The sequence below is a fragment of the Notolabrus celidotus genome, chromosome 8 (assembly GCF_009762535.1).
Source record: "Notolabrus celidotus isolate fNotCel1 chromosome 8, fNotCel1.pri, whole genome shotgun sequence".
NCBI lineage: Eukaryota > Metazoa > Chordata > Actinopteri > Labriformes > Labridae > Notolabrus > Notolabrus celidotus.
Genome location: NC_048279.1, coordinates 11,623,661 through 11,644,878, shown reverse-complemented (window position 1 = coordinate 11,644,878; position 21,218 = coordinate 11,623,661). Strand labels below are relative to the sequence as shown.

Sequence of the window (21,218 nt, the reverse complement as noted above, 5' to 3'; positions counted from 1 at the left end):
GCATGCTAAAGAATGGCTGCATGGGGGAAACAATGGATCGTACAAAGCTCCTATTGAGACTATTCAGCGTAGATCATACAGTAACAAAGCAACAGGCATGTATGACTCACACAAGCACGTCTTAGTGCTCACACAACACACAGATGATGATGATGGCATTTCTTTTTACATTGTTAGAAATCATCAAGGGACGCCACTAATGCCTTCAGTACAATGCCACAGTGTTAAGATGACTACTTTTCCCCCATGATACTCTTATTTTTCACACTAATCAACACTTTAGTGAGAGAAGCACAGATTCAAAGAGTGAGAGACGAGCGCAGAGAAAAGGACTGAGAGATGTATACAGATGGCCGGGGAGGCGGCTGAAGGATGGCGACGCACAAAATCGTCAAGAGAACCTCTTTGAGCTCTCTTCTAAGTCTTTGTTCTAATAACACAAAGCAATTTCCACTGACCTTTCTGGAAATGTAGCGGGCAGAAATGACTGAGTTAAGGATGCCCCACAGCATAATTGCTAAGGAGATTAAAGTTCCCTTAATTGCTTTTGGCCAACTAGTGCAATTTTTCCTTTTTTGTAATTAAAGTGATTTAAAATATTAATAACCACACCCGCATGCACATAACCTTCTGTGCAGGAGCTCACACACAAAAATTGTGTAATAAAAGCATGCAACAGCGATAAAACAATCTTTAAGTTGTGCAGCTGCACAAACAAAACCACACTTGGACACACACACACACACTCATTTGCGTACATATTTCCTCCCCTGTTGTCACCAATAGCCTCATTATAGGTCCAGTGAAATATGCAAATAGCTTGATCTCACCCGCCATCAATTGAAGTGAGTGATCGATTCATTTAGATCAATCGCGTCTTTCTCTTTTTTTCTTTTTAGTCTGAGTGTCCATTGCCTATTCCCTCTGTACCTCTTCATTTATTTTCCCTGCCCTCCATCTTCCATTGCTCCGTCCCCTCTTATTGCCTCCTCCCCTCCTTAATTACCCTCCTCTACAGCTTTTTTTTTATTAGCAATAAGTTCTGTCAGCTCATAGCTCCTCATCTGTCCTGTTTTTCCCCTTTCTGTTCTCCCTCCATTCATTTCTCTCCCTTTCTCTTTCTATTCCCCAAGTCACCCCCTGTGACCTCCCTCGTCCCCCCCTCCCATCCATCCGTCTCTTGCTGTCCCTCCCTGTCCCTCCCTGTCTCTCTCCTTTTCCCCTTCTGTTGGCCACAGTGTTTGCTTTGCCATTGTTTATCCATTTTTCTCTGTTTGCACTGATGAGATTGACCGGACACAAACACACACACACACACACACACACACACACACACACACACACACACACACACACACGGACACACACATACCTAAACAGAAGACAAGGCTGGCATCTCTCTGGGGTGTAGTTAACGTGGGGCTGTAGATCGATTCTAGCTCTGGTTTCCATGACGCAAAGCTCCAAGCTGGAGCAGTTTGGACAGCAGGACAGAGGCATCACTCTGCCTCCTTCTATATCAAATATATCTCTATAATGCCACAACGGCACTTAGACTCAAAAGTGTATCTCCTGTGATTAATGGGTTCCACTCTGAAGCAGCATATAGATGGGTAAGTTTACCAACAACTATCTCTGAGCACTTTGATTCTTAAAAGAGCTCTACGTTTATCCTCCCCCTCCTCCCTCACCCGGCTCTTGTTTCCCTGATGCAAGCAATATTGCACCTTGAGAGAAAAAAAAGCAGCCCATCTATCATGGCCTTTACACATTTTGATTTCTATCAATACTCTGTGATGGGAAGGTGAAGGCTGTCAAATTACAATCACAGCACATCTGTATTCTGAAGAAGTGCCGGTAAGAAAGGGGAAAAAAAGAGAGAGAGAGAGTATGACAATGAATGTTCAGCTATCTCGTCTTTTCTCCTCAAGGTCTCACAACTTTTTTTTCTTTCTTTTGTTGTCCTCCATTTCAGCCTCTTTTTTCGTTCCATAAAGAAGAAAAAGATGAAAGAAACAGTGACTTACTGAAAGGCTGTGCATTGTTACTCCTCAAATTTTTCTTGTGAAGTTTACAGTGTGGAATGAAAGAAGGAATAGCTGAAGTTTGTTAAACTAAGGCCGCTATTTCTTCTCCACTCCTACATTTTTGCTCTGGAATGTGAAGGACAAGGCATCATTAAAAAAGAAAAAAACACAGTTTATTTGTTAAACTGTGCAAAAGAAAATTTGTTGGTGCCCTGGGCGATCATTTTCAAATGTAGAATCAGGAGGAAATAAGTGATAATCAGTGTGTCAAAGTGTCTTTTTGGTCGACTTTCTAATTAGTAGATGTAATAACCTGAGTCCTTCGGTGGATTGGCTGGACTCAGTGGCCTCATTCTTACCGTATTGTTGATTGATTGAGCTGCAAATATGGCAGACATAATTATTCTATATTTTGAGCCGTCTCTAAATAGAATTTATTAGATTTGTCTTTGTCCTTGATTCCAACCCTTAGGAGAGTCGAGTGAATTCTCTTCATGCCTCTTTTCTCTCTCTCTGGTGGATGGGACAGCCTGATTGTGTCCACGCGTCCCATGGCTCGCACTATTTAAAGACTTGGCTGTTAACTTTCTTTTGTCTTAGCCATGTAGAGGACAATCGTACGGTGGGTACAATGGTACAAAGTAGGTCCTCCTCAAGAAAATCAAATCCTGTCATTTCATGGAGCGAGACAGTGTCACACTTGAAACGCAAAAAGAGCAAAATCTTCCTCTGAAAAATGAAAAGTTGGATAAAAAATCATTCAAATCAGTCCTGATTTGGCTCAGTTTGGTGTTCTATCTGGTCTGACACACACTTTACATCTTGCTGTCTAACTAAAGTGAATTCATAAGTTTAATTTATTTATGACTTTTGTTACTCATGAGAAAGAATATAACCAGTTTTGGCTAAAGACTTTTGGGTGGCTCTTTGGATGGCCAATCAGATATCTGGAGGGTCCATGCCACTCCCGACCAACCCTCTGGACACGTCCCTGCATCTGTGGGCTTTTTACGTGAAACTCTTTCTATCTCTTCATTCTTTCTCTCCATTCTCAGAAAGCTTCTTCGTTTGTATCCAAGCTGCTTTGAATGTACCAGAGGCCTGTTCCAAAAGCCATACCTCCTGCACATCTTGTCACATTAATCCAAGTAACTGGTTTTTAAGGTTTATTTAATCCCAGTTATTAAAGAAACTTAACACTTCCTCACTTAAATTCCACCATGCAGATAAAGATAGTTTATTTGATTATAGTACCAGCCTGAGATTTCTGCACCACATGTTTCTATTTTTACTCTCAGCACTACTGAGCATCTAAAAAAAAATTAACACCTATTTTTTTTTCCTAAAACACATTGTCCCACTTACTCCAGATATGGCTGTCAACAATTTTCACAAGGACTATTTTAGATTTTTGAGGTATTAAACTGTTCACATTTTTATTGTTCCCAGTCGTACCAAAAGAGAGGCAGAAATCTCACAGACAATTATCTTTCAAGCTGGCATGGTTTTTCAGTGATTTGACTGAATCAACAGTAGAAGCGAGGCCTCAGTGCTTCACTATCTCAGTCAACCTGCTGGAACAGGCCCCTGTGTCACTGTCAGTCATTGCCATCTGTTTTGTCTAACACCCCCCGCTTCCCTCCTTCTCCCCCCCTTCTTTCTCTCCCTCCATCCTCCAGGTCGCCCACTCCCTCCGACCTCCTCCTCCTCACTGCTCCCTCCGTCCCTTCCGTCCTCCTCGTCCGTCCCCCACCACCCCTCCCCCGGCCCTTCTCCTCCGATCAGGGAATGCCAGGTGCCCCTGCTGGAGAAAAACTCCACCCACTCTCACCTGGATCCCCACCCGGATGACTCATACATTCTCCGTGCTCAGCCCTCCTCCACGGGTAAGAGAGCTCTCCATTCATCCATCATTGAATTCTTTTCATTCACTCATTTTGTTTATGCATCAGTCTGTCATCCATCACCTGGGGCTCTGCGTTACGACATCATGTCCATCTCCTGATCTGATTTGGTTGCTGCTCAGTGAAATGCCAAGCAATACTCTGCTTTATTCAATATCGCATCCGGCTCTTTCAGGCGCTCTGTCTCTGATTTTATGCATTCATCCAAGTCAGCATTTTATTTTTAGGATGTAAACAAATATTGTTTACATTGTGAAGAATCATAAACTAATCTTAGATATTTAACATCACATGATGATTGCTATTGTGGTCAATCACTTATATGAGTCTCATGGTGGGTCGGGTTGATTGTGGTCATTTAAAAAACTTCTATATTTCTTCATTTCTTCCTTCTTTCCAAATGAATTGCATACTTGGTCGTACTATGCTCTAAAACTCACTGAATTTGGTGTGTGCTTCAGGCCTGGTGAAAAATTTATATTTTATGGGTTTTGCAAAAACTTTGGGAAAATGGCACCATAGCTCCCCTTGAATTGTTCAAAAACTCTTTTTACCTACAAATGTGAAAACTGGTAGGAAAATATATGTATCATGTCCAGACCAAAAAAAAAAAGTCTCCATGGTGACAACAGAAAGTCCACTCAGTTGAGTTGATTTTCAAAAGAAGGGAAATCAGTCTTTTTTACAGAGTTTACATTTGAGCAAATTTCAATGTCTGTTTTTATTACAGACGGATAGAAATGATTGGTTTTTATTTTTAAATATCTTCAAATTTAAAAAAATCTAAAAGCAGTTTGAATGACTTACCATCTGGCTCAACTTGTCCTACTGTCTCCTAATCTTCTTAACTTCTCTTATATGACATCATGTATTGGAGACCTCTTCCACACTTCGGCCTCTACCATCAGTGAGTAAATGGGTATGAATGGGTGAATGTCACGAGTAGTGTAAAAGCGCTCCAGCAGGTTTCTGTAGACTGACCTGGTGATGCTGACTTTACACCAAACAATGTTTCAAGCTGTTCTCAAAGTCACAGACCAATTTCCAAGGTCCTGATACAATCATGAGAGTTTCGCCAAAGTTGGGTCTTTAGTCCTCGCCTTTGCAAATCCTTTTGTTGAATGATGTGAACATCGTCAACAAAATGTGCCCTCTCGCTCCAGTATCAAACAAGAAGCTGCAGACAAGAAAAGCCAACATGATGAGAAGGTGAAAGAACATGCGGTTCTCTTGGACTGTTGAAAGGACAAGATACTTGTGGAGTTGTGAAGAGAGCAAGAATGCCTCTTTGATGCGTCCTCCTGTTTGTACCATAGTATGGAAATGTGGTAAAGAGGACAGAAACGGCTGTGGTCCTCAAAGTCCTCTGTGCTATAGTTAGATAACTAGCCAACCATTGATCTGTACGGAGTGATGAATCCAGTCATTCTTGCACTTAGTGACTCTGCAAGATTCCCAGTCTTTGCAAAATCTTAAGTCTCTGGCTAAACCCTCCATGACTTGCTGACACTGACTTTAGATGTGAGAGGATGTCAGACGGTAGTCTTTTAAAAATCTTTTTGAAGTTCTTTCAAAGTCTACTAGTGTAAGGGAGACAGAGGGGTTAGTTATCTAACTTATTTGGGAATCAATGTGATCTCTCCCTGTTAGGAGAAGTCATCGGTGTGTCTGCATGATCCACAACTGCTGGGACGTCATGAGTTCATGTAGAGGATTAGATAATGAGTCTGCATAGTCTGGATTTCTTATCAACTGATCCTCAATAGTTTGGTTTCAGACCCCAATACAGGCCTCTGCTGTGCTTCAACCTTGTTGTGGAAAAATGTAGCATGTGTGGACGTTAGCTGATATATGATTTATAACAGCTAAGCCACCGAAAAAGGTATCTGAGTCTGTAAACGGCGACGCCACCACAAAGATACTGAGAAATGAAACTACTAACGTCGCTGTCAGTGGTGCTGTTACTGCCCAACGTTGTATATTTTAACAGTTAAATATCAGCCAGTTCAATGAAAAGGTTGCATGTTTAAAAGCTTCATGAATTAATGAAGGATTTTGCTGAAAACTTTGCCATTTTTGAAAAAGGACAATCAAGAAGGAACAGAAAAGAAATCTCTCTCTGTGTTCCCACCCCTGACTTCTTTTGTTGCTCACATAACAAAAAGCAAAAATCTTGAGCTGACAATTGTTAATCTCTTAATGGATTACATTTAAATGGAACCTTTTCCACCTTTGTCAACTTTTGCCAGAAAACAATGATGCAAGTGAGAGCAACCCTGCACTCTGCTGAGAGCAGACTGGTTGCCACTGAGTCGTTGTGTTTGTACCTTTTTTCCATATGACATTAATAATCTGCTGGAAAGTGAAAGGTAAGGGGATGATGAATTTTAAGTGCCGGCAGGAGGATCAGTGTAGGAGACATACTAGTTACTTTTCCCCAGCTCTAAGCTTTCTCTTTCATCATTGGTCTCTTTCTAGCTGGCTGTTACAGGTCCTACTTGCTTATATCAGCTCCTCACAGCCATTCATCTCCCCCATATCTGCTGTGATGAGTTTGTTCATCAGCATTCACATTTATTCTCAACAATTAGCCACTTTGAGCCGACTCTGCATGCCTCTCTGTCCCTCTCTGCCTCTCTTTCCCGATCTTCCCTCTGTTCCTCTGTGCATCTGCACTTGTAATCAGCAGATATATTTAGCAGAGGCCTGATGGGAGGGAAGGGGGTGGGCAGAGAAGTCCTAATGTGATTTTTGGTGGAATACAATCTATTGTTAATGGCGTTAGGCTCTCCTTTGATCCAGTATAAATCTTCATTAGGGAAGGCCCGGGTCCCAGGTTCAAGAGCAACGTGATTAGGAGGCTTTTAAAATGACGTTACATCAGCCTTCTAATTGGTTTACTGTTTGCTGGGGCAACATCAATCATTAGCCCGGTAACCGCACAGCAAATAAATTCACTCTGCCACTGACACCCTAATGGCAGACACTGGCAAAGAGGGAGAGTGAGGCTTGCAGGCGCACTCTCTCTTTCTCTCATTCTTGTTGCATACACCCACACTTTCTGTTCTGGGGCTTCTTTCAGTCTCTGCTGAGCGTGAACACACAGAGACGGCGAGCAAAGAGACAAAGAAGGGAGAAAAAAAAATGACGACGGAGACGCAGGAAAAAGAGGCACAAAGAGGCAAATGGGAGCAGAGATAGAGAAAGCCAAACTTTGACTTTTGAAGTTGTTTAATGAGACATCTTGCATAAAAAAAATCAAAGAATAGAGAGAAAACATTAAATCTGATGCACAGCAGTAAAAATAGATGGAGAAAGAGACTGAAAGAGAGGCAGAGACCAAGAGACATTGGGAGTCAAAGAGACCAAAAACAAAAAAGGGGGGATGAGAATGACTCATGGTAGGCTGATGAGAGCTCAGAGGGTGAAAGAGAGATATTTGGATGAAGGGAGAACAACATTGAGATGAAATTGCAAATTGCTGCGCTACCCAGCCAGGACTGCTGAACTAATGGGTGCAGAGAGAGTCCTTGGCTTTGGGCGTCCATTAAAATCGACCTAAATGAGTTTAGAGTGGCAGCCTGGCACTGCGTAAACACACCCTGGCATGTAGGAAGACACAGGAATGGCTGCTAGGAAATAAAACACCTTTAACCCAGGCCTGTTTATGCATGTACTGTGAGCGTATGCCTGTGTGTGTGTGTGTGTGTGTGTGTGTGTGCGTGTGTGTGTGTGTGTGTGTGTGTGTGTGTGTGTGTGTGTGTGTGTGTGTGTGTGTGTGGTCCTGTAGAGAGTGGACGCTGGGCAGGAAATGAGCCTTACCAAGCCAGGCAGAAACTGACCACAGCGAGATAATCCTCAGGAAGCTGCATGCTGCTCATATGTGTGTGTGTGTTTGTGTGTTTGTTTGCATGCTTGTGAGTGCGTGTTCCTATGAAGTCGTCCACCATTACCTAAGCTAACAGGTGGACAGACATGACTTGTGTTCCTAGTGAAGCGTGACAGGTGAATGGGAACGGAACGCTGTTGCCGAGGATTGGCTGGGAATTGGGTCTGCGAATGTTTATATGGGAATACTGTCTGGCTCAGAGCACCTGTCTGGGAACGCTACCCCCCTCCTCCCCCCTACTCCCCGAAACACAGGGGGAGCTGAGACGGCCAAACGGAGCGTAGCGGATCACTCCTGGAAAGAGCTAGCGTTAGTGCTGTCTCTGGTCATTCATTATGCATGGAGAATGCTAAGCTATTTTTAGCCTGTGCCTCATTTGAAGTGGCTAGCTATCGGCTGCCGGGGAAGCCACCTCAAGTCACTGCCGGAGCGCTAAATGTTTAATGGCTTTGTTGAAACAAATCTACAGAAACAATGGCACAACAAAGATGCGTCCCCTTCATCTGCTCTAATGTTATTCCTCCTAATGGTGCTTATGTAAGGCTGACATTTGAGTAACAGTGGGTTGTGTTGCGCGCGCGAGTGTGCGTGTGAATTAAATGCACACATGCATTTCTGCTCATGGAGACTGTTTGTTTTTGGCTGAATTTGATGACTCTTCTCTAGCGGATTATTGCCTCCTAATTAGACAGAGATGACTAGCCAAGGCAGAGGCGGTATATGTGTGTTGTTGAGCATGTGTGTGCCTGCATGTGTTTAGATTTATGGCTTTAAGTTTGTCTATCTCTTTGGTGCCTGCATGCATCTACGTGTATGCCTGTGTATTATAAAGCTTTTGTGCAAATTAAGCCCCTTTTGTCAGCCTGTGTGTGTTTGTATGTGTGTTTCACCTCAAGCTCTCCTTCCATTGTGCTCGTGCAGCCTCCGAGCTCTGAGAAGAATGACAAATGAGGGGCATGTGACATTCTGAGACAGAGGACATAAGAAGAAGCGGCACATGGGAATATACCACCTTAAACACAGGGAGCATAGTAATTAGCAGAGAGAGAAGGTGCATGAAAAACAATGGAGGGTGGAGTGTGTTTTTTTTTCTCCAGATAAAGCAGTGGATTATGGGGCGTGAAAGAAAGAGATGGATAGACGGAGGGAGAGAGAGAAGGACAGAGGGAGGAGAGGGAGCGAGGGGTGGGAGCTGAGCCCTGCAATGATCCTTTTTAACTGCTGAATGGGCATTTCTGTCCTGCACCAACACACTCACACATAAGCACACACACACACACACACATAGATGCACATCCTGCCCTGCAACTTTTCTGTTAACCACAGAAAATGTCAATAAACAGTTTGCCCATCTAGAGCTGCAAAACAAACTGCCTTGGTGGGTCCCTGCTGCCAGTCGGCCACACAGACACACAAAAAAACACACACGCAGACACCCTGAGATTAATATGACGCTGTCAGCCTCTGATGTATCTGTGTGTTGTGTGTGTTTCATGTGAGGCAGGTTAGCAGACAGGCTAATGCTCCTCTGCTGAATGAGGCTCCTTTGAATTGGCAAGCATAATGAACTTCCAGGATTTAGCCTGAGCCAAACCCACCGGCTCACAGCTACAGCATCCCCTTTCTCCAGACTCGAGGGACTCTGGACGGAGTAAAGTGGGTCAGGCTTCAGCAGCAGTCAGGAGGGCTCTGTGGCAGAGAACACAGAAAATCTTTTCATGATCGCTGTTTACTTACACTGGCTGAGGGAAAGAAAGGAGGAAAAGATAAAGTGGAATAAAATGTGATCTGCTTGGCTGCTCCCTAATTGCTCTATTTGGTTGCTGCATGTTTTGTCTTTTATCAGACGGGGTTCCTGGTAAAACGGTTGTTCCTATTAGCCTACCTGCGGGTTGTTTTAGCAGCCGGACAATTCATCTGCTAACTTCCCCCTCTCCTAATTTATTGGAGCCATTTACCTCCGGCCTCTCTCCAAATTGTTGGTCAGATTTGTGTTTATGTGGCCTCAATAATTTGTTAGGGAGTTCTCAATGTGCTTTAAAAAAAAAAAAAAAAAAACCTTGCACCTTGGCCATGCTGCTTAAGCACTTCTTTCTCTGCGTGTGTTTTTTCTGGTGAGCTAAGGGCTCTTGTAAGGATTTGAAGTCTACATGAAAATGAATTTCTTTGACGTCTCTCTACTCTGCTGTAGCAGAAAAAGAGAAGAAAGCAATTTGTCTCTGATCATAAATTTTTTGCAACATTTTGGGAGAGACTTTCTCTTTTTTCAAACTCTACCAAAGGCTGTGTGACTTTTGAATGGAAGTGATTTCTGTGTTCATTTGTATGCGTAGCTGTAAGTTTCTCCTAAAACAACAGTAAACATTGGTAATGAGTCATTTATACAGTCTTCTAAAAATATTGATTCAATGATGAATAAAACTACAATCTCTTGTTCTCATGTAACCATTTAGCTCAGTTAACCTGACAGCACATGACTGTTCAGCTGAGCCCAGGAAGCTCTAAAGAGAGAAAATGCACTAGATTACACGCAGTTGTTTTCTCTACTTTACATTTTTCTGACATTATCTGGTGACATGTAATAGAATTTGCTGCTAGATGATAGATAATAGTGTTCTCTTCTTTCTTTGAAGGGAAACGTTAAAATCTTCATTATAAAAAGTGTTAGGATGTGATGTGAGGGATCCTGTTGAACAAGACGCTTTCTCCTTGAGACGTACATGCACATATATGGGCAGAAATGCCCTCACACTTGAGGATCCACACACACACACAGCAGCTCGTGGAAAACTAAGGCTACAAAATCATGTATTCTTTTTCCATGCAAGGTGTGCTATATATTATTCATTTGAATTTGAATGCAAAACTGTTCAATATTTATAGCAGGAAAGTGAACAAAGGAAATGCATGCATTTTCTTATACAAAGATTTAAACATTTGAGACAGCGGGGCAGTGTGTGAGGCTACGACTGCATACTGTTATTTTTGGACCTGCTGCGTCCATACTCATGTATGCTTCTGAGATGATTTTATTCCAGTCTAAGGCTCAGTGTGTGTATTGTATTGTAGCTATGCTAAGATAAGAGTATTTATGCAGATAGGCTGTAGTAGGAGCTATATCTCATTTACATGTGCAGTGGTGAAGAGAGTGGGAAACAGGTCAGATGTATTCATAAAGTGCTTTTAATAAACAAGTTTAATCAAAGTGCTCTAAGGACATAAACAAAATGCAAATAATGAGAAACAAGAGAGAGAAAGGATATCTTTAAGAAGAAATAAGGGTCTATAAGAGGAAAGCATGAGAAATCAAGTACATTTCTGCATACTTACATATCAATTTACAAACTGCATGTGTGTTTGCATGTGTGAGTGTGTATATGCATGCATGTGCGTCCGTTTCTCCCAGGAGCATCTTTGCATCAGCAAGCAGATGTTTTGTGTCTCTCCCTTGTCGCAGAGGTCGGGCCCCTCCATCGTTCTCTCATCTCCCGTCCCTCTTCTCTCCTTTCACGAGCATCTGTTCTTCAGGGCCATGTGGGTGACACCTGCGTCCCAGCAGCGGCATGAATGAATCAGGTCACCTTACAACTTGGTTCGCCATTACAGCTGGAGAAGCGGGGGGGAGCTCACTGCGACCTATACGCTCGGAATAAAACGTCTATAGGAAGCGAAAGGGGAGAGAGATGGAGAATTAGCATAGGCAGAGATAAAGTGCCAGAAAAACACTTAAAACTGTGTTTATGTGAATCTGCGTTGTATATATGCTAGTCGCGATGATTAATGCCTTTAAGAAATAAATGAATGACGCATATCAAAGCAAAAAAAGCTGATGTGGGTGTTTGGCATATCTACTTGTGTCACTCCTTTCTTCGTGCACTTCTTTTTCTCTCTAATTCAAAAGGAGATGACAAATAAAGGCAGCCACACTTAATTTCTCATCTTGACAAAGCAGTTCCTTTTATGTTTTCAACTCAAACATATGTGTGCATATGTGCTCTTACTGCATCCTTTGATCAGGAGGAGGATGACAACACACAAACACAATCATCATAATGCAGCGCGCTGTAACGATGAAAGAGCGGTGTGCCGCATTGATGATAAAGCAAACGCGCCTGTGAAGATGGAAATCAAAAGCCAAATGTAACGTCATGACTCGATGTGTTTTTTAGTAATTCCGGTTCACGCAGCATTAGGATGAAGATTTAGAAGGTGTTGTTGTGACATGTGAAGTGATTTGTGTGTGTGAGCGAAAAGTATGCTAATGCACAAGAAGTGATGCAACCATGTCAAGCTCTTCTTTTATGTATAGTATTTGGTTTATTGATTTTTCGGCGGGAACCCACACAGACATACACACACACACATACAAATGCTCTAGACAGGCTCATATCCCCCGCTGATTCATAGAGAGAGAGAGAGAGGGAGAGAAAGAAAGAGGGAGAGACAGACAGAGATAGAAAGGTGATGTGTGAATGGGTGTTCTTGTCTGAGTCATCCGGGTTTGTTTTTCAGCTCTCTCACTCAACAGTCCATTAGCTCAGTGTTGGAAGGGCTGGTATTGGATTCTAGCTGACATGTTCCCCCAAGTCTGAGAGCAAGAGATGAGGGCACACGCTGTGCTGAGTGCTCCAATACTGCTCAAACACACACTCACACACTCATAGACACACACACACTTTCTCCGAGTCTTTTCCTACTTTCTTGAAAGAAAACAAGAAAGAAGGGGTGAAAGTGGAAGAGGAACAAGAGGAAAAGACTAAAAATATTACTGACAAAATGTAGAAGAATGTGAAAACATGTTTATTGAGTGTTATGAATCTGTTTTTGCTGAGATTTCTTTGTAAAATAAGATCGACCATCTGGAAAATATGACACCTACTCTGAAGAAAGGTTTGCCGACACAAAGGTTGCACATAATGGAATGTAAATAAATGTATTTGCTGGATGAAAAAAAGAGTATTTTTTGCATACCCAGAAAGGCTTAATGTCAATTCCTTCATACATTTGGATTTCTAACATTTGAAATTAAATCTCTTCCTCCCGTCATCTGAATCTCTTTTTGTATCCTCTACAAAGAAATGTGACACTTAAATTGCTCTCCGTTCTTGTCTTGTCAGGGGCTGCCAACCACCACAGTCAGTCCACGCTACGGCCTCCACTGCCCCCTCCACACAACCACCACACCTTATCCCACCAGTCTGCAAACAGCCTGAACAGAAATACTCTGAGAGGGGGCCGCAACCCCATCCACGCCCCAGCTCCAGGCACTGGAGACGGGCCGACCACGCCGGAATCGGTCCAGCTACAAGACAGCTGGGTTCTCAACAGTAACGTCCCACTGGAGACCAGGTCAGATGAAAAGTGTTCCCTTTTTCTATTTTTCTCTGCTTCTACAGTTGTTTACCTGACGCTAATACCCAGGGCTACTTACAGTTAGCACAGCAGCAGAATAAGCTTTGGGTAATCAATAGCGAAGAATGAAAGGTCAGAGCAATGCTGCTTCAACAACATTCCTATGAGCACAGAGTGATGGTGTCAGACAGAAAATGCTAGGAGAGAAAAAGAGCTAAGGATGATGTAGCCTTGATACAGAGCTATTCACTCCGCCACTAAAACATGGACTTTGTGCAGGAATGTTGAGAACATCAGCTCAATAAAAGGACGGCAATCTTCGAAGTCACCTTGAGAATCACTCGGCTGCTGCTGGTCACACAAGAAGAGACAAAGTGTTTCCACTTCCTTTTGAAAGGGCATGTTTTGCATGATGGTGGTATGGAAACTTCTATAGGTTAGGTTGTTGTGGCTGGCAAGCTAACTGAAATCATGTCAGCACAACTGTAATGCTAGCATCCCAGGGGAGCGCTGATGACATCACCGAGTTGACTTCAGGGTGATGACATCATTTGGTATACAGGCGCTGGTGAGATGGTCTTGCTGACATGCTTATTACATAAGAGATGAATAAGAGATGAGTAACAGCAGGGAGCTTCATACAGAGCGAGATCAGCATGTATCCAGTCTTCATGTGTGACATGACAGAAAACTAAACGGCAGAGATTATATTATTGAAAGTGTTTAACATGGAGGTCACATGAGAGTGCAAGCTTTTTTTAAAGGACAAACTGGCCAAGCAGAACAATAGCTACAGATTTTCTGCCCACTTTGGGGAGAAAACCCACAGGGGTCAAAGATTATACCAGGTCTTTTTCTAAGTATGATACAACTAATCAAACCCACTGCCTCAATAAAATAATCACATTGCTGAATGTTTTTAAAAAGCCATCCAATTAGTTTGCTTTAAATTGGACGCTGATTAAAAAAAGCACAACACCTTAGCAGTGATGACTGTGTTGTAGCAGCTTGCCAGGATGTGAATAGTCGATCCTCCGCTGAGCCAATGTAAAACTGTCTCCGTGCCTTTTTAGATTTCCGCCTTTCTTACTTTTTTTTTTTTACAAAGATTTAAATCCAAAAATTGGAACGTTAACATTTTCTGTGGATTTGTTAAATTAAATGAGAGCTTGTTCACACCTGCTGCTGACATGCGTCTTGGGTGATCTGATCACAAGTTGACAGCTCTAAGTACGGCTGTTCACACCTGGCATTAGAATGCGTCTCCAAATGTGTCTCTAGTGACCACTTGTGATTGGAGCTCGCCTCCCTGCTCTTTATGCAAACAGACACGTAGCCTGCATCCTCTTCATTATGAAAACACACAGGAGGGAGAGACAGTGAGAGAGCGCTCATGTAGACGAGTGAGAGAGAGGGAGCTGGTGATTATGAACTGAAGTGTTTAGTAAGGGATAGGCTGTTTTCGAAACTGCCTACTATACTAGCAGTACGTACTGATTTGGCCAAAATTCAGTATGTAGTAAGTAGTATGTGAAAAAGAGAAAAATCTGCAGTATGCCAAAACTCCCCGGATGCCTACTGGTTTGGGAATATTTCACAGTATGCATCGGACCAGTCTGCCTCACGTTATGTCTCCCACAATGCACAGCATTCGTTCCACTTTTTCTTTTTCCTTCTTTTTTGACGGGAGGAAATCCGTTTTTGGGTGAAGTGAAGGTTATTGAATTACATATAAACCACTTCCTAACTTTTTAAATCATAAGTGATGCTAAAGAAGCAGTTTCTCTATCGGCTTCGCCGTTGTTTACTTCCGCTTTCCGAAACCGGAAATTCAGTGACGTCTGACCCAGGATACTGCACAACAGATCGAACTGAACAGTCATACTACATACTAAATTCAAACGCAATATGTAGAAGGCAATACCTACTGCCTACTACATTAGTAAGTAGTATGTAGCAGGCCGTTTCGAAAACAGACATAAAGTTGAGTTTACAGGTAGTTTTGCAAATTGAAATCCTGATAGGGTGAGCAGGACCCCTGAAGATGACATATGATATATTTTTTAAAGATTTTTTTACTGATTTAAGATTTATTTACACATTTTAAAATAAGTCCCTCATGGTTGGTAACCTTTCAATGACAACAGATACTTAGCAGCCCAGACCAACTTGAGACGGAAACGTATTAAAAAGCTAAAAGAAACTTTTTATTGATTCATTGATTTGATATAATGTGTGATCTGTTTACCCTGGCATTGCTTTTACTATTCAAATTAGTTAATGTTGGTGTGGGATTTTGACCTATCAGAATTGAGTAGTCAAGACGGCTGGGTAATGATGTGAAGTAAACACCATCCTTTATGAAGCCTAATGTAATACTGACAAATAGTTTTGTGCTACATTATGCAATCATAGCAAGCAAGAGTCTGTCATTCAACATCATTAACACCCTAATATGGAGACAAGGTGGTCCTTGGATTGAGTCAAGGACACAAGAATGCAGCCATATGTGTACATGACCAAGGGCCAAACAGCTCAGGACCCATGTTAATACCAGGTTCTAGCAGGGCCTTAGTGCAACAAGTCTGTAATCCAGTCTTTTGGGCTGCCAGATCATACAGATCCATGTTGTTTACCCATTCTTAGCTTGTCCAAATACCATTGGCTTGGCTTTGCAACATAGCATGAAGGTCTTGGATGAGGACAAATGCAGAGCAAATAAACTTGTTTGTGGAACGGTACAACAGTTCTACAGACCCACATATTAGAAATATGTGGAACTGTAGAAGTGCATACATAAAGTATAATTGCTATGTAGGCTATACTGACACTTGAGTTCACAGAGCAAGCACAATACCACAGAATAACTTGTGCAAAGTGTCACTGAGCGTCTCCCCATCATCATTCTGAGGCTTTATAGGAGCCTTATCTAGAAGAAAAATTGCTCTTGGCCTCTGATTCACTAACAAGTGCTATTCAAATCCATTCTCTACCTTATTTCCAAGTGCAATTTATACAGAAATCCACCATGTGTCAAAGCTGTTATGCATGCAGCTTGGACCAGAGAGCAGGAAATACAAACCATTTCACACACCCTACACATGTGCTTTTGCCAGTACACAAAGAACACTTACAGGGCAAACAGAGCATTCATGCAGGGTATTACTATTCATGAGGCATGCAGTGAGAGGGACACTGCCACCATGCCTGCTAGCATGCCCACGTTTGCTCTCTGAGCGTTTACTCTGCAAGCTGTAGTTGTGTTTCTCCTGCTGGGCGCAGGGCCTTCCAGCTCTGATGGTCCTGGATGTGCTCCCCAGAGTGCTGGCCCCTTGCAGTATTTATGAGGCAAGGCCATGTTTAATTCAGCCCCACTGATCTCAGGTCTGTGCTCAACCTGTGCTGATGCATCGTGCTGGTATGCATGATGGGAAAGAAGAAGAAGCATGGTGTTGAACAAGAATACCTTTAAATAGAAGCTATTTCCAGTCGCAAATGTTTATCTAGACCTACGTTGCCATGGTGATTTGTATGCCATATTATAGTTTCAGGGGAGAGGAAATATTTGGTTTCCACTTGTTAAAAAGATGCACAGATCTTTGATGTTTCAGTTACCAAAATAAAGTTATAAAATCTTTTCACAGAAGGTGTTTGGATTCCATCCCTGCAGATTTAAACAAAGCCACACACACACACTCACCCATGCTGTCAAGACCTCTGCAGTGCCAGTATTTGGTCTTTTTCAGGTGGTGGGGTTGGGCATGGCTCAGAGCCTGTCGCAGTGAATGGAGCCCAGAGGAGTGAAACAGAGTTTCCAGCTCCACCCTCCAGTCCAGATTGGGACTCCTCCTCTCTGGGCCCGCTGATGGCGGAGGCTGGGTGGGCTGGCTGGAGCTGCTGGAGCTTGTGACTGGGTCAGAGCCAGACGGGCAGAGCCAGAGAGTCACACCATCCCTTCACTGGCAGAGCCTGTCTTCCATCTCATTATACCCGGCAGCTCGGAGATGATGAGCTCACATGCTCATGTGAAGGAGGGAGCGTGTGATTGTGTGCATTTCTGTGTATGTTTGCATCTGAGCATGTGTGTTTTTCTCTGGCTGCTCCCAAATGTAATCATATGTAAATCTTGGCATTTGTTGTCCACTCATTACAGTAAATGTGCGTGCCCATGTGTGTGTGTGTGTGTGTGTGTGTGTGTGTGTGTGTGTGTGTGTGTGTGTGTGTGTGTGTGTGTGTGCGTGCACACGCTTTGGCTTGACCTGATAGTGTGACAGCGCTGAGAGGATGAAGATTGATCACCTAAGAACACCCCAGGGCTTGGATGACTGGCACAGAAGAGAGGGAGATAGAAACAGACGAGAGGAGGAGTGGTGATAAAGCAGAGAAATATAAGTCGGGTGAGCGAGAGAGAGGGGAGAGGAATGGAAAGGAATGGTTTACGGTAGAGGAGGGAGAGATAAAGAGGGAAAGAGGGGAAGAGAAATAGAGAGAGGAGGTGATTGAAGGAGATTGTTTTGGGGAGTGAGTATGAGAGAAGATAGAAAGGCAGAGTAGGGAGATTGGGGCCCGTAGAACATGGATACATTTACCGGTGTGAGATAAATGACTAGAGATGGCTGCTGCCATTGTGTGTGTGTGAGCAAGAACCAGACGAGGAGGAAAAAAATGCCTTCCTCCCCGTGCATGTGAGTGCACATGTGTGTACATGTGTTGCAGCATTTTGCAAGAAAGCACCTGATTTCCAATCGGTCCCTTGGAGCCTCTTGGCTAGCTGGTGCCAGTTTCAATCTCTCTGTGTGATCTCAGGACATACCTCTGCACCCCCTACTTGCACGGCTGTTGGCCACAGCTCTAGGGGAGAAATAAGATCACTGAGAGGGGTTGCAGCATCTCAATTTATCTGGATGGAACAGCAGAGGAAGGGGTGTTGTTGGGGGAGGGTATAGGTTACTTTATAATGCATTACTGTTGGGACAGGTTCAGAAGTGCTACCTGTGGAAACCAATGGGGTGGATGAAAAGATTAAGGAGTTGGCCACGGAGCACTATCTGTGCCCAGTACAGTAACTACAAATGGCACCGTACAAAACTAAAGCTACTGTTCTACTTGTACAGAGTATATTGTAGACATAGTTTCTGTTAGATAAAACCACTCCAACAAACTAAGCTCTCTTTAAGCTACCTTTACACTTGTTTGCCCACTGTCGGCATTGTAGGATCAATATTATTAAACATTAATTATGTATTTCCCTGACTAGTAATTCTTGTGCCAACTAGCAAAGATGACAACATCTAATCTTAAAGTCAACCAAATGCCCACTTACCTATTCTCCCCTAAGTTATGTTAAGAGCCAAACGCTTCAAATTTTAATATCTAATTCCATTCACTAAAGCTGGATTGTGGCAGTACAGAGGTTATAATGGCATTTAAATCGGGAGAGAAACAATTTGAAGATTAAAGGTTATTTATTACAACTGAATGAATAATGAAACTTGACAGAAATCTTTGGAATAAGGACTCTATGGGGAAAATTTTGTGAGTGAAGGATGCGTGAATTTGGCAGCAGAATAAATCCCCCTAGACTACAGACACTGGTGGTGGTTGATGAATTCTGAGAATTGAAGACTTTGCGGAGACCAGGTGGAGGGGTGCGCACCATCAATGCAAGAGGGAACTAGCAGAAGAGAGAGACACATTTAAAAAGACAGCAGAAAGTTGTTAGGCTGATGATGAGGGCGTGCCACTAAGCTATTGGATGACAGCTCCGGAGCATGCAGCTGTAGCGGGTGAGCTATTGAATGAGGGAGAGAGAGTTAAACAACTGCTGTGATTGCTTTATAGTCTTCCTGTCTAAACTTTTGCTAGAGCTACATTCTTACAGAAAGTTCATTTGAATCATCATACCAGCTTGGCTTTGTGGAGTTAGCATGTTGTTTATGTGCCTGTGCACGTTTTCAAGTTATCTGTGACATTGCATTGCCAGTATGTGACCGTAAGGATGAGTGGTTGTGTAATCTCATACGTCAGCCCCCTAGAATCCCCCCCTCCAAACCTGTCCATTATGTACCCAGCTCTGACCCCAGTGTAAGCTGGGTCATTTTCAGCCCCCTACAGTATAGATTATAGTTAATTGGCCAGTCTTAGGATGTGCTCAGAGCCCTTGTGCAGTGAGTAAACTGACTTTGCGGTAGGATTTTTCAGAACTGAATGTAATTAGTAGTTTTCTTTTTTAGAATGCATTTTTTTTCTTGTCCCTGACACACCAGCGCAGCCAGATGGGCAAAATGCCCTGAAACCCCCAAATGATGGAGGGCAAGTTAAACCACAGACTTTCACATCCTCCAAGCAATATTGGCTGATTTTACAATGTGTGTTGGAGGTGCAGCAGTATGAGAACTAAATCCATGAAACAGGACAAAAAAAACAGGGTGTCACCCAACGATACATCCTGTCCAGTCACAACCATTTATCACACGAGTCCAGCTTGATGTGCTTTTGAGTAAAACGTGTTCCCACTGATGATTATCAAACTAACTTCAGCTGACATTGCAACATGCTGCTCTAATGAATTGCTTGGAAGCGAGCGTACAAGGTGATCAATCGATCAATCACTTGCTGAGTTTAATCAGATCAGATCCTGACACATCTCATCCACTTGATGATGGTTTGAACAACCCAGTCACTCATTTAATATGAGTCCTTTGGTGTGTGATGTGTCACTACAGCTCATTTTCCCTGAAGCTTAAAAAGTCTGATATTATAGTTCATAAAAATGCAGCCCATTCCTTTGATGCTAGGTATTCAAAAGCAATTAATCAGAAGCACTTTTTCCCTTACCACCAGCTTTACCTGCTGAGGTTTTTTGAGGTATCCACATGTGTAACACCTGTTTCAATTGTGAAAGTGTCATTTTGCTCCTTTCATGAAACAAAAAATAATAAATCTAAAACATTTCTGGATTTGAATACTATATTGGCTGCCTTGTATGTTTCACTCAGCCTCAGAATTTTTACATGTCCCTCTTCAAAGCGACACTCAGCAAATGAATGCCCATTATACCGCATCCATCTGCCGCTTATTGTTTCCTACCGTTGTAGCAGGGAACAATTCTCATGACGCCATCCTCAAGCATTCTCCACTCCCTGAGCCCTTTGTTTCATTCTCAGATCTGACCGCTTTTGCAGTCAAACCCCGCCGAGTCGACCTCCGCTAATTGTTCTGTACCTCTGATGATGATTCTCCGAGTGCTATCCCCAGCAACCACATGTTTGTGAGAGCTTATGAAATGTGTGATGTGTGTGTGTGTGTTAGCGCTTTGGAGAGCATGTGTGTCAGTCTGCTCAAGGGGAATGCGAGCTTTGACTTCTTGCTAATTACCCAGCATGCTCTCTGTTCTGTGGTTAATTGTCCAGGTCCTCCTTTCCCTCGATGGGGAAACATGGTTGGAATGGAGTAAAAACGCATCCCCGGGTTCCTCTATCTGTTGTCTCCCTCTCTGTCCTCCATCCTTCTCTTATGTCACTTTGTGCTTCTTGATAATGCAAATGAAATGTTTGGTATCACATAAGGGATAATCTCTGGAAGAAACACCCACATATATATATTTTTTGTGCATGGGTGGGCGCCTAACTCTGTGCAAATGTGTGTCAGTGTGTGAGTATGCATGCTCCTGCATTTGTATGTGTGTTGCATGTGTAAGACATGAAGCATGACACAAGGTAGCACCGGTTGGAGTTGATGTGGTTGGCGAGTGGGGGTGGTAGGGGTGTTGCTGCTGCTGGCAGCTCAGGAGAAAAAAGTGGGAATGGAAGAGAAGGAGGAGGAGGAAGGGGGTCTCTGTCAGCTCTCTCTAATTATGTGTGACGTTTCCATGCTGGACTACTGTCAAAAAAAGCCAACACAATATTCTCACACACACAGACACACATACAAGCAAACGCACACCGCGCCTAATGATACAGAGTTGTGATTGCTGGCTGCCTGCTATGATAGAACCCCTCCATAGTTCTCCACAACATAAATCAATGTCAATTACCTCCCCAGAGC

The 21,218-nt window shown here is 43.0% G+C and overlaps 1 protein-coding gene across 1 annotated transcript in view; it reads left to right on the top strand.

The window, feature by feature from the left end:
• Positions 1-1,609: 1,609 nt before the first annotated feature.
• The window catches only part of tenm2 (teneurin transmembrane protein 2), a 74,476-nt gene continuing 54,867 nt past the window's right edge, over positions 1,610-21,218 (top strand). The window contains exons 1-3 of the mRNA XM_034690342.1: positions 1,610-1,613; positions 3,707-3,913; positions 12,938-13,169. Of these exons, the coding sequence (XP_034546233.1) occupies positions 1,610-1,613; positions 3,707-3,913; positions 12,938-13,169 (443 nt within the window). The remainder of the gene's footprint in view (positions 1,614-3,706; positions 3,914-12,937; positions 13,170-21,218) is intronic.